This window comes from Rhinoderma darwinii, chromosome 12 (genome assembly GCF_050947455.1).
Source record: "Rhinoderma darwinii isolate aRhiDar2 chromosome 12, aRhiDar2.hap1, whole genome shotgun sequence".
Lineage (NCBI taxonomy): Eukaryota > Metazoa > Chordata > Amphibia > Anura > Rhinodermatidae > Rhinoderma > Rhinoderma darwinii.
In genome coordinates this window covers 53274842-53287279 of record NC_134698.1, presented here as the reverse complement: position 1 = coordinate 53287279, position 12438 = coordinate 53274842, and the positions used below count along the sequence as shown (strand labels likewise).

The 12438-nt window shown below is 43.3% G+C and overlaps 1 protein-coding gene across 2 annotated transcripts in view; it reads right to left on the bottom strand.

The window, feature by feature from the left end:
• BAZ1A (bromodomain adjacent to zinc finger domain 1A) overlaps positions 1-12022 on the bottom strand; it is a 98931-nt gene extending 86909 nt beyond the window's left edge. For both annotated transcript variants that reach the window (XM_075844149.1, XM_075844150.1), the window contains exons 1-2: positions 11942-12022; positions 11538-11668 (exon numbers count right to left, since the gene is read on the bottom strand). In XM_075844149.1, coding sequence (XP_075700264.1) covers positions 11538-11650 — 113 coding nt within the window. In that variant the 5' untranslated portion in view covers positions 11651-11668; positions 11942-12022. The remainder of the gene's footprint in view (positions 1-11537; positions 11669-11941) is intronic.
• Between the last annotated feature and the right edge of the window lie 416 nt (positions 12023-12438).

The window sequence follows — 12438 nt, the reverse complement described above, 5'->3', positions numbered from 1 at the left end:
TTATGGAGGTATTCTCACAAAGGCATCATACATGGGTACATTCAGTGCCTACGGGTCTGTAAGAAGGCGTATGGACTTTGTGTGCCACCATATAAGTACAATGAGGCTTTACTGGGATTTTCCAATAACCTTATTTCGAAAAAAATGCAAATATATAAGATGCCACAGCAAACCCGTAATGTGTGTATTTTACATTCAAAAGGTGTGTTTAGGCTGCATGCACACTTGCATTTTAGAATGTATACGAACAAAAGATCTTAATTGCCAAAAAAAAGGATTTGAAACCGGCTCAGAAAAACAGACAAAACAATCCCAAAAACTTCCTCTGGGAAGGTGTCTCTTCTCCCCTCAGCTGGGTTAAAACCCTATTTTTGGCAATCAAGATTGGATGGAAGAACAGTGCAAGTGTGCACGCTGCCAGAGTGTGATTCTTGGATATAGTAGTGGGTTCGTTTCTCAACGGTATGTTGCACCACCATGTGACCGCAAGAAGATACGGTCTTCAATACCCCCAATGCATACAAGCGCTGTATTTGGCACATTGCACCATGTCAGGAGCTCATAATGTTAATGCAAAAACTGGTATATGTATAACCATTTGATCAAAGGGATTACCAACTTGTCCCTGACTGACATACTCTGGCAAACGGTCACCAGCCAATAATAGGCTCCTCTACCTTTCCCTAAAAAACATTAAGAGTTCACATTACATGCAATTACTAGACACCTAGGGCTCTTCTACACATGACGTGTATAGTCTGGAAACACAAATGCAGCTTTGATGCAGTTATTAGTGCAATTTGATACAAGTTAAAGCAAAAAGTGGATCCAAATTGAAGGAAATGTCTAAAGGAAAAGTAGGATATGTCTCCAACCATGTTTTTGACTAAACCAAAAATACACCAAAAATTAAATGGAAAAGTGCGTGTGCAATTCCAGCCATAAACTGACATAGGCCAGGCGACATCTGAGGCTATATAACAGCCACAACCATGGGAATGTCACAAGTTGGACAATTTAAGCAATTCAATGACAGCGCTATACTGGTCGACTGACTTAAGGGGGTTTTATACTGGGCGATTATCGTGCAGACGAGCGTTCATAGAACGCTCATTGGCGATAATTGCCCTGTGTAAAAATGGCATCAAATCAACAGATGAACGCGCAAACACTCAATCATCTGCTGGTCGCATATTGATGTAAAAAAGATTATCGTTGTCGGCAGCACATCTCTCTGTGTAAACAGGGAGAAGCGCTGCCGACATGATAATAATGTATGGGAATGAGCGATCAGAGTAACGACTGCTTGTCCCCATTCATAGCTCCGCGTGACTGGAGAAAACGAGCACCGATAAACGATGTCTCGTTAATAGTCACTCGCTGCATTGGCCGAGTGTCGGCCGGTGTAAAAGGGCCTTTAGGCATGAGGCAGCACGCTCATAGAACAGATGAATCTTAATAGAAGTGAATAGCAACAACTTCTGCCATTCACTTCTGTCAGGCCTTCTTAACATATAACACCCCTTGAAAAACCTGACGGCAAAACGTGCGGCAGGGTTTATGTGTTGGTCGTCATTAGCACTATGCTTGGTACAATGACAATCTGGCTAATATTTACATTTTGTGACCTAATTTTAGTTTTTTCTATTTTTATAGTTGGTTCTTTATATGCTGAATTTGATTAAACGCGGCATTTGATATGTAATGTGTGGTATATATGTATTTTCCTCCCACTGTGCGGCTTTTTTGAATAGACATGTCCAATAGGAACAGATATATTAATAGTTAGTGCTTTATAAGCATTGATCGTATTGATGGTTGACCACCACTAAGGCCCCATGCACACGAATGTAAAAACGCCCGTAATTACGGCACATTTTTACAGGCCCATGGACTTCTATTGGCCACGGGTACCTCCCAGTATGCTTACGGGAAGGTGCCGTTGATAAATATAGAACATGTCCTATTTCAGGCCATAATTACGGCATCGGCAGGCCCAAAGAAGTCTATGTGTGCACCCGTAATTACGGGAGCGTTGCTAGGCGACGTCAGTAAGTAGTCACTGTCCATGGTGCTGAAAGAGTTAACTGATCGGCAGTAACTGTTTCAGCACCCTGGACAGTGACTTACGATCACAATATAGATCAACCTGTGTAAAAATAAAAATGTAAAAAAAAAAAAAAAAAAGGACGTTCATACTTACCCAGAACTTCCTGCTTCTTCCTCCAGTCCGGCCTCCTGGGATGACGTTTCAGCCCATGTGACCGCTGCAGCCAATCACAGGCTGCAGCGGTCACATGGACTGCCGCGTCATCCAGGGAGGTCGGGCTGGATGTCAAGAGAGGGCCGCGTCACCAAGACAACGGCCGGGTAAGTATGAATTTCTTTTACTTTTTCTGCGGAAAGGGCTGTCGCTTCTCTCTATCCTGCACTGATAGAGAGAAGGGGCTGCCGATTACTGCAGTGTAATTTTGCAGCGAAAACGTGCCCGTAAATACTGGTGCAATACGGGTCGAATACGTGTGACCAAGGACCCGTATTTACGGGTGGACAAAAATACGGTCGTGTGCATGAGGCCTAACAGATACTGTCCAGTTTTTGCATTTTAAGAGGATTTTAGTCTTTTGATAACCATGTATTACTGTTGTAACAGTAATGATTTTTCAATATTGTCCTACATTGTGTATTACGTTGTATACTTTGAATAAGTTTTTATGTTGTGTTTGGTATACAGCGTATTGCTTATATACTTAATTTGTAGGTGCTACTTCTTCAGAGTGCAGTTTTTTAAGCCACAACCAGGAGTGGATTGTTAAGGGAAGGAAAGCGTACGGGAACAATAATATATATATATATATATTAGGGATACACGGTGCATCGAAACTTCGATACTGTTTCGATACTGTGCATCCCCAAACGGTTCGATACCGCTATTTCCTGTATTTCGATACTTAGTTGCGCAGCCGCACAGCTAAGTATAGTAATACATGAGTGTATGAGAGCGGGGCTGCAGCTGTGTAATTCAGCCACAGCCCCGCTCCTGAGTCCTGACATATGCGCGCGGGGTCAGCATCATGTGATGCAGCCGGCGCTGCACTAATGATCTGCGGCACTGAAGACAGAACATGGCGGGCGCGCTACAAAACACCCCCATGTTCTGTCCTCGGTGCCTGTGCTCATTAGTGCAGCGCCGGCCGCATCACCTGACCGCGCGCACTTCCTGTCAGGAGCGGGGCAATGGCTGTATTACACAGCCGCAGCCCCGCTCTATAACGGCGGAGATCAGAGAAACCTCTCCTCTCCGCCGTTATTCCCCTGAATGCTGCGATCACAGCTGACTGCAGCATTCAGGGGAAAGTGAGAAGGGGGGATGCCCATGCATCGCGTCACAGGGAATTCCTGTGACGCGATCGAGGGCCATACCATATATGGGCAGACAGAGACCCCAGGGCTGTCTTACCATATTTCTTGTTGTTAGGGCATACTGAGGTATGTTCTAACAACAGCCTGTGTGCTATCCGTCCACAGGCTAATGTACTGGCACATATCTGATATATGTCAGTACATTAAAGTTTAAAAATAAAGTAAAAACAAAGTATTGTTAAATTAAAAACAAATACACATACGCCTTTTTTACAGTAAACATTAAAATAAGTCTCAATACATAAAATATACACATTCAGTAATGGCGCGCACAACAATGTTTTTGCATCATTTAGGAGGTGTACGCTGTAAAAAAATGAAATAAACACTGTTTTCTATCACTTATTAATGTGAGGCGCGAGGTGCGATGAACTTAACCTCCATGTTCCTCACATTAATAGTAATTAACCCCATCATGTACCTTACATATTAACCCATTATGACTGAGAAACATGATGGGTTTAATTACTATTAATGTGCGGCACATTCAAAATTCATCACACGTCGCGCCTCATCAGAAAACGTAAGAACTTTTTTTTTTATTATTACTGTTGGCAAAGTATCGAAATTGGTATCGAAATCGCAATACTAAACGAAGTATCGGTATCGAAGTCCAAATTCTGGTATCGTGACATCCCTAATATATATATATATATATATTTATTTTTTAAGCCACTCCTAATTGTGGCTTTAAAAACTGCACTTTGTGAATACATCTTGTATATCCTGAGTGTAATGCTACATTCACACAAGCTTGTCTGATTTGCGTGCGGAAAAAAACGGACCCTATTTCCTGCATTTCATGTCCGTGTGGCATCTGCTTTTTCACATCCGTGATTATCCTCTGCAAGCACTTGTTTTTAATTTTTATATTTCTCTGCATTTAGCTACTGATGCGTGAAACACGGACAGCACACGATTGTTGTCCATGTTTTTCACGCACCCACAGACTTCAATTTAGACAAGGTCCACAAAAAGGGACACGCAGTGAGGTGCACGCAACCGACACACAATGCGTGAAAAATTACGCAAGTCTGAATAGCCCCATTGATTTGCATGGGTACGTGTGCGGTCAGTTATTTCAACGCTCATCTGAATGAGCCCTAAGTCAAAAGAGAAAAGATTTGACTAGTCAAATTGAGTCAAACTAAATCACATAAGGCAGAAGCTAAAGTAACTTGACAGTCAACAGCATTATAAATGTTTTGACCATCACAATTTCAGCAACTTAAGGCCTTATTCATACGGACATGTCCGTTTTGCACGCGCAAAAGGTCCGTGTGGCATCAGCATATGGTGCGTGGCTGCGTGATTTTCGCGCAGCCGGCATCATTATGACACTGGTTTTATGTTTACAAACAGAAAAGAATGTGGTGCTTTTGTTTTCATTCATTTATTTTACTACTGTAGCGTGCATCACGCGCGGCACCCGGAAGTGCTTCCATGTGCCGTGCACTATTTGCACGCACCCATTGACTTCAATGGGTGCGTGCTGCGCGAAACACGGCCAAATATAGGACATGTCGTGAGTTTTACGCAGCGGACACACGGACACACGCTGCGTGAAAATCACTGACAGTCTGAACGGCCCCATTCATTAACACGTTCGTGTGAATAAGGCCTAATGCAGAAGTAATTCAAAAGCTACAAAAAAAAAAAAGTTTAATCTGTTATACAACGGCTGCCAAATAATAGAGGCTATCAGATAATATTGGCCTGTAAATAAAACATAAAATAAAATTCCTAAACAATCCGTTAGTAGGTATTGCACACAATGTCCGATAAGTAAAAACTTAACAGTAAAACTATTGATAAACACCAATATTTGCCTTATTCCGTTATTAATCTTCAAAGTGAAAAAATAAAAAAAACAGAAGCTTTCCTTCAAAAAAACTATGTAAAGCGGCATGAACAAAAACTCCTGGCTGCACAATAGTCTCCAATTTCACACTGGCTTTGTGCGTTCAGCTGCTTTTCTCCCCACCACTAAGCTATAATGTGCCTTGCATGTCTGTCAATTTCAAAGGAAACAGCAGACGGACTTGGAGATCTGTCTATCTTATACAAAAGCAGATGGAAACAAAAAAAAAATCAAAAACATGGACAGAAGGAAAACGGGAAGTCATCACTTCCTGTAAAAGTTTACAGACCGCCGGAGAGCATTGGAGCAGCAGTGCAGGAACGGCATGGGAATTTACTAGGATGTATGCCTTTAAGGGCACTGTCTTTTACGTCTGAAAAGACAGACTGTTTTCAGGAGAAAACAGCTGCGTCGTTTCAGACGTAAAAGCTCCTCCTCGCATTATGCGAGGCGTCTTTGACGCCCGTAATCTTGAGCTGCTCTTCATTGAATGCAATGAATGGCTCAAATTACATCCAAAGAAGTGCCCTGCACTTCTTTGCCGAGGCAGTCAACTTACGCGTCATCGTTTGACAGCTGTCAAACGACGACGCGTAAATGACAGGTCATCGGCACAGTACGTCGGCAAACCCATTCAAATGAATGGGCAGATGTTTGCCGACGTATTGTAGCCCTATTTTCAGACGTAAAACGAGGCATAATACGCCTCGTTTACGTCTGAAAATAGGTTGTGTGAACCCAGCCTAAGCCTACCAAACGGCTTTCAGAGCCTGGTAGGGCGCTTAAAAACATGTGGACACATATCTTTGTGTCCCTTCATAGCACCTTAAATGGTCAATAAAATGAATTAAAAAAAATTATCACCTATCCATAGGATACGTGATGATTGTTTCAACCTTTTGTTGGGCCTTACCGCTGGGATCCCCATCGATTGCAATTACGGGGGTCCCGAAACCCCTGGTCCTCCTCACGGCACAGTAAGGAGGAACAGAGAATTCGGGACTCCCAGCATTGTGGGGGCCCCTAGTGATCAGACAATTATCACCTATCCCGTGGATGGGTGATCAGTTTTCATTTTGGGAATACCTTTAATCCGGTAAACAAATTAGCCCTCAAGTGCTCCAGATCCCACCTCGTAACCCTGCTCAACCTCTTCCCCGTCGGTGTTGATTGACAGCTCCATCGATACGTCATCGCATGCAGCAAGTAGTACAACACTAGAGCCGTCACTCAAAGGTGGAAGGAGTTGAGCAGAGTTATAAAGCGGAACCTGGAACACTTACCGCTCTTGGGATCACCGCCTGAGCACTCGTGGGCTAATCTGCATACCAAATAAAAGTAAGGCCCCATGCACACGAACATGCTTTTGCGGCCGCAAATCCCCCGAAAATCCACGGGAGAATTGCGGCACCATGAGGCCATGCACACAACCGTGGTTTTCACAGTCCGTGCATGGCCTGGACCGCAGAAAGAACGGGGAAGCCTTATTACAGCCGTGTTCTGAAAATAATGGCCGGGGTCTGATTTGCGGGCGGCTCGTGGGTGTCGCTCCATGGCCGGCCAGAAAATCATGGCCATGCACATGGCTACGGTCGTGTGCATGAGGGCTTAATTTCATCGCCAATAACGATGCTATGAAGGGACACAATGTTAGGTGTTCACATGTTTTTAAGTGTCCGACCAAGCGCTGGAAGTAGTTTGGTAGGCTACAAGGCTATTGAAACACTTGATGCCTTTATTTTTTAAATGGAACAGAACTGAAGTACAATTTTTAATAAAAGTTTGTTAGACAAGTGCTTAGTATCAAAATATATGCATTCCTTAAAAAAAAAAACGAGGTTTCAAAAAGGAATTAAATTCTGATAGGTTCCATTTAAAGAAGATCTATAAGGTCTGTGTAGTGATCGTACCCAGCTCTTCCCAGCACCCCTGGTGGCGGTGGTTACCGGGGTAGTAATGGGGGTTATTTGCAGCCTTTTTATTGGCTAACACTAAGCCCCACCTTAGTAACGTACGTCGTCAAACAGACAACTGGCATTAATAAGGTGATAATAAAGTATTAAAGAAAACTTGAAATAAAAACTCCCACACAATCCTCATTAACCATTTTATTTAGAAAAACAAAACAAACGTAGGTCGCAGTAGTCCACCGAATCTACGACGTAGTCCAATAGGTCCAGCGGACACTGCAAAGAAACTAAATCTAGGCCTCAAGCACACTTCAGTGAAATGTTTCAGTGTGCTAGCACACTGACCCATTCATTTCTATGGGGCCATGCACAATTCAGTTTTGTATTTTTGCAGGTTTTTTTTGCGGTTTATGTACGTTTTTGGGTGCGTAGTTAGGACTCCCACTAACTCTGGGAACAGTTAGCGCTTTTTATGCACCAAAGAATTGATCCAACGCTTTTTTACGCAACGCGGTTTTTTAAAACGATTGCGTTAAAAACGAATGTCTCGCTTTCCCATTGATGTAAACGGGAAGCTTAATCAAGCGTTTGACGCTTTTTTGTATGCGCTTTTTTCAGGTGTTTTGGTGCATAATTAGCACTCCCATTGACTATGGAAACATTTCGTATGTTTTAAAAGAAAATAAACCAACTTGACTATTTAAAAACGCGTGTGTAAAAAAAGCGCGTTGTATGTACGGTCAGTGCACTTACCCATTTATGTAAATGGAAAGCGTAATCAAGCATTTTTTGATGCGGTTTTCGGCACGCAAATTGCGCCCAAAAAAAAAAGTGCCCAAATACACGCCGTGTGAACCTGTCAACTGAAAAGTCATTCACCACAGGGTCTTCCCTCTTGACTTTTACCATTCTTAGCCTTTTGCCAGCTGCCACTGTAAAAACACTCCCAAAATGGAGCTGGACAATGCTTAGCAATTTGAAGACACCTTTTGCTAGCTTGTATCCAAAAATAGGGAGGGGGGGGTGAGTCTCCCTCCCACATTTACATCAGCAGGAAGTCAGTCTGCTTTAGGGATGTCACGATACCAGAATTTGGACTTCGATACCGATGCTTTGTGTAGTATTGCGATTTCAATACCGAAACCATACTTTGCCAACAGTAATGAAAAAAAAAAAAAAAAAAAAGAGTTCCGTTTTCTGATGTGAGGCGCGAGGTGTGATGAATTTTGAACTTGCCTCACATTAATAGTAATTAACCCCATCATGTTTCTCAGTCATAATGGGTTAATATGTAAGGTACATGATTGGGTTAATTACTATTTATGTGAGGCACATGGAGGTTAAATTAATCGTGCCTCACATTAATAAGTGAAAGAAAGCAGTTTTTATTTAATTTTTTTACAGCGTACACACACGACGCAAAAACATTGCTGTGCAGGTTATTACGGCCACGCCAATACAGAGTGTATATTTCATGTATTGAGACTAATTTTTAATGTTTATTGTAAAAAATATATATGTGTATTTTTTTAAAATTGAATATTACTTTATATTTTTAAACTGTAATGTCCTGGCATACATCTATATACTGATAGTAATGGACCGGTATATATCTATATACCAGTACATTAGCCTGTGTACGGATAGTACACAGGCAGTTGTTAGGACATACCTAAGTATGCCCTAACAACAGGAAATATGGTAAGACAGCTGTGGGGTCCTACAATGGACCCTGGGCTGTCTGCCCATATATGGTATGTCCCCCAATCGCATCACAGGGATTCCTGTGATACAATCCAAGGTGCATCCCCCTTCTCATTTTCCCCTGAATGCTGCAGTCAGCTTTGATCGCAGGATTCAGGAGAATAGCGGCGGAGATGAGGTTTCTCTGACATCCGCCGTTATAGAGTGGGGCTGCGGCTGTGTAATACAGCCATTGCCCCGCTCCTGACAATAAGCGTGCGCACGGTCAGCATGAGGTGATGCGGCCAGCGCTGCACTAATGAGCGGCGGTGCAGGCACTGAAGACAGAACATGGGGGTGGTTTTCAGCACGCCCGCCATGTTCGGTCTTCATTGCCAGCAATCTGTCACAGTGAGCTGGCCACATCACATCATCCTGACAGCGCGCACTTGTCAGGACTCAGGAGAGGGGCAATGTCTATTACACAGCCGCAGCCTCGCTCATACATTCATGTGTTACTCTACCAAGCTGCGCGACCGCACAGCTTAGTATCGAAATATATGAAATAACGGTATTGAACCGTTTGCCGTGCAACCCCATCGAAGTTTCGATGCATCGTGCATCCCTAGTCTGCTTTGCCTGATTCACCTTGAGGTAATTCTGGGAAGTGCTCCCTCTGGTGGCTAACATAGGAAAATATGTCAAATTATTATTATATTTTTAATACTTTCCAATTTGTGGAAGAAACTACTGAAATGTGTAAAGCGTAAAGTAACAAAAAGTGAAATATATTTAGTAGAGAAAAAAAACTTTTCCCCATTTTTCCTCTAAAGAAACTTAAAATGTAAACAAAATTGGTATGCCAGCGTCCGTAAAAGTAGATATATTACAATATAGCGTTAACGGGCACAATGGACACTGAAAATATTTAAAAGCGCCAAAATCCCTGTTTTTGGTCAACTTAGCTCTCAAAAGAAAAAAAAAGTGATCAAGAAGTTGTATGTACCAAAAAATGGCACCAATAAAAACTACAACTCCTCCCGCAAAACAAAAATAAGCCTTCATACCACTCATGACAGAAAAATAAGAAAGCTCTTGGCAGGCGGGGAGTGACAAACGAAAATCAAAAAAATGCCAGTGTCCTTAAGGGGTTAAGAGACTTCTCAGTAAACACATTGAGACTGTTACCGTGTGGATAAAGTACATCGGGTCATGCATGGAGACTATGGCTGCAACACTGGTCGTGTGGCCAAAAATCCACGTAACCCTGCATACAAAGCATGGAATTAAAGTGACTGCGGTAGCGTTGCCTGCTGGATTTCTTGCGACTGATGGGTCGGGGCAACCTGCGAGTTAGGGTATGTTCACACGCTTAACAAAAAACGTCTGAAAATACGGAGCTGATTTCAGAGAAAACAGCCTCTGATTTTCAGGCGTTTTTTAAGCTGAAAATGACATTTGGAGCTTCTTTTGGCTGTGTTCACATAGAGTTTTTTGCAGGAGGAAAATTCCTCCTGCAAAAACTGCTCCAGACGTTTTTTGTACAGTGGTTTGACAAAAACTCGTCAAAACACTGTGTTTTTTGTTTTTTTTACCGTTTGACTGATTAAAATGGGGTTTTGGAGGCGGAAACCCCCTCAAAATGGGTCATGTTGCTTCTTTTTAGGCCCTGTTCACAGAGTTTTTTGATGAGTTTGACGCAGAAACCTCGCCGCAAAACTCCTCAAAAACCGTCTGAAAATGCCTCCCATTGATTTCAATGGGAGTTGGACGAGTTTTTTTACAGCGAGTAAAAAAAACGCGTCGTGGTAAAAAGAAGTGTCATGACCCATCTTGAGGCGGTATCCGCCTCCAAAACCCCATTTCAATCAGTCAGAAAGAGGAAAAAAAAACGTCTCGACGCGTGTTTTGACGCTTTTTCGCAGGAGGAATTTTCCTCCTACAAAAAAAACTGTGTGAACAAAGCCGTACCGCGACGTGTTTTTTTTGCATGCGGCAAAAAAACTCGTCCAACTCCCATTGAAATCAATGAGGCGTTTTTCAGTGTTCAATGGAAAATCAGCTCCAAAAAACGCCTCAAGAAGTGACATGCACTTCTTTTTACGGAGCGTCTTTTTACGCTCCGTTTTTTGACAGCGACGCGTAAAATAAAGGCTCGTGGGAACAGAACATCGTAATTCCCATTGAAAGCAATGGGCAGATGTTTGTAGGCGTATTAGGGGCGTTTTTTCAGGCGTAAAACGCTTGAATTACGTCCGTAAATAGGGCGTGTGAACATCCCCTTACAACTCGGCCACATCCACTTTGACTACAAGCGATGCACGCTGGGGCACGAAGCGATTTTTTGGCGCAACCAACGTCAAGACCAAAATGTATGTGTAGCCCCAGCAAGTCAGTGCAACCGTCAGAAATATATATATATCGGAAACCTGAGCATATGGATCATTTCTTACGATATGACAAATAATGAGCCTCCATATAAATAATTGTTATATCTATGATAAGCTGATAAAGTGTGTCATGTGTACGTCCATTATGGAAAGTTATGGCGCGCCCTTCAACAATATAACGCAATAGTAAAGCAGTGCGGAGACGTGTAGAGCAGCGCCGGGACCGGAGAGGTGCTGCACAATAACAAAGAGTCTGAGGAGAAGACTTACTCATAGTCTCTGAACACCTCGTTGGTCACCCGGCAGTAGAAGAGGCGCTCTGCGGGGTCCAGGTCGGCCGGCGGCGGGTTCCGGACGAACAGCTTGCGGTGTAGCTGCGGCATGTCTTCTCTATGATAACACTGTGGAGGGAGACAGCAGGTCAGCGCCTCCGCTCATCAACAACAAAATCTTTATTCATACAACAGTTCTAGGACTAGAACGCAGGGAAAAGAGCGAACTAATCTAGAATGTCACTAATAAACGGGAACGATTCATCTGCAAAACCGGGTTGTACAAAGCCCGGAACCCCTCAGATACGAGGGAACTATGAGAAACTAGAACGGGGCTAAAGAATAAGGAGGCAACCATGTGACTCAGGTTAGAAGAAAGAAAGAAAACACAAAGCCCGGTACCCATGTGAAGAGCCGCGAGTCCCCAACGTCCGAGATTGCCGCCTGACTGGAAACCCCGCGCTGTCTGTCCCGCCGGGTACTTCCGGTCGTGAGGAGCTGGAGGAGGGCCGGTAGGCGGGAAGAGGTGGCGGGCTGATACCTTGTTTCGGTGCGGCTGCTGGCGGGAGAGGGAAGTGAGCGCTGGATCTTCCCCTATTGTGTTGTAAGCTCACCATGTGTGTGACAGCGCTGCTCTGATTGGTGCACGTTATTATATGGAGACCATACACTTCCACTACTGCTGCATGGACAGTGAACTCGTATTGGGCTTGGTATGAGCAGTGGATGATAAATTCCTATTAAAAGTCCCATAAACTCCACATACAAACCCTTGAAGTCTTTGTGTCTATAAAATGCCCTAATACTAGGACTTTACTGGTGTCATATTTGTCAGTATCTGGCAACCATCTCATGCGCATAGGCCCAGCTATATGTCTGCTTTGTCGGAGAAACCTATT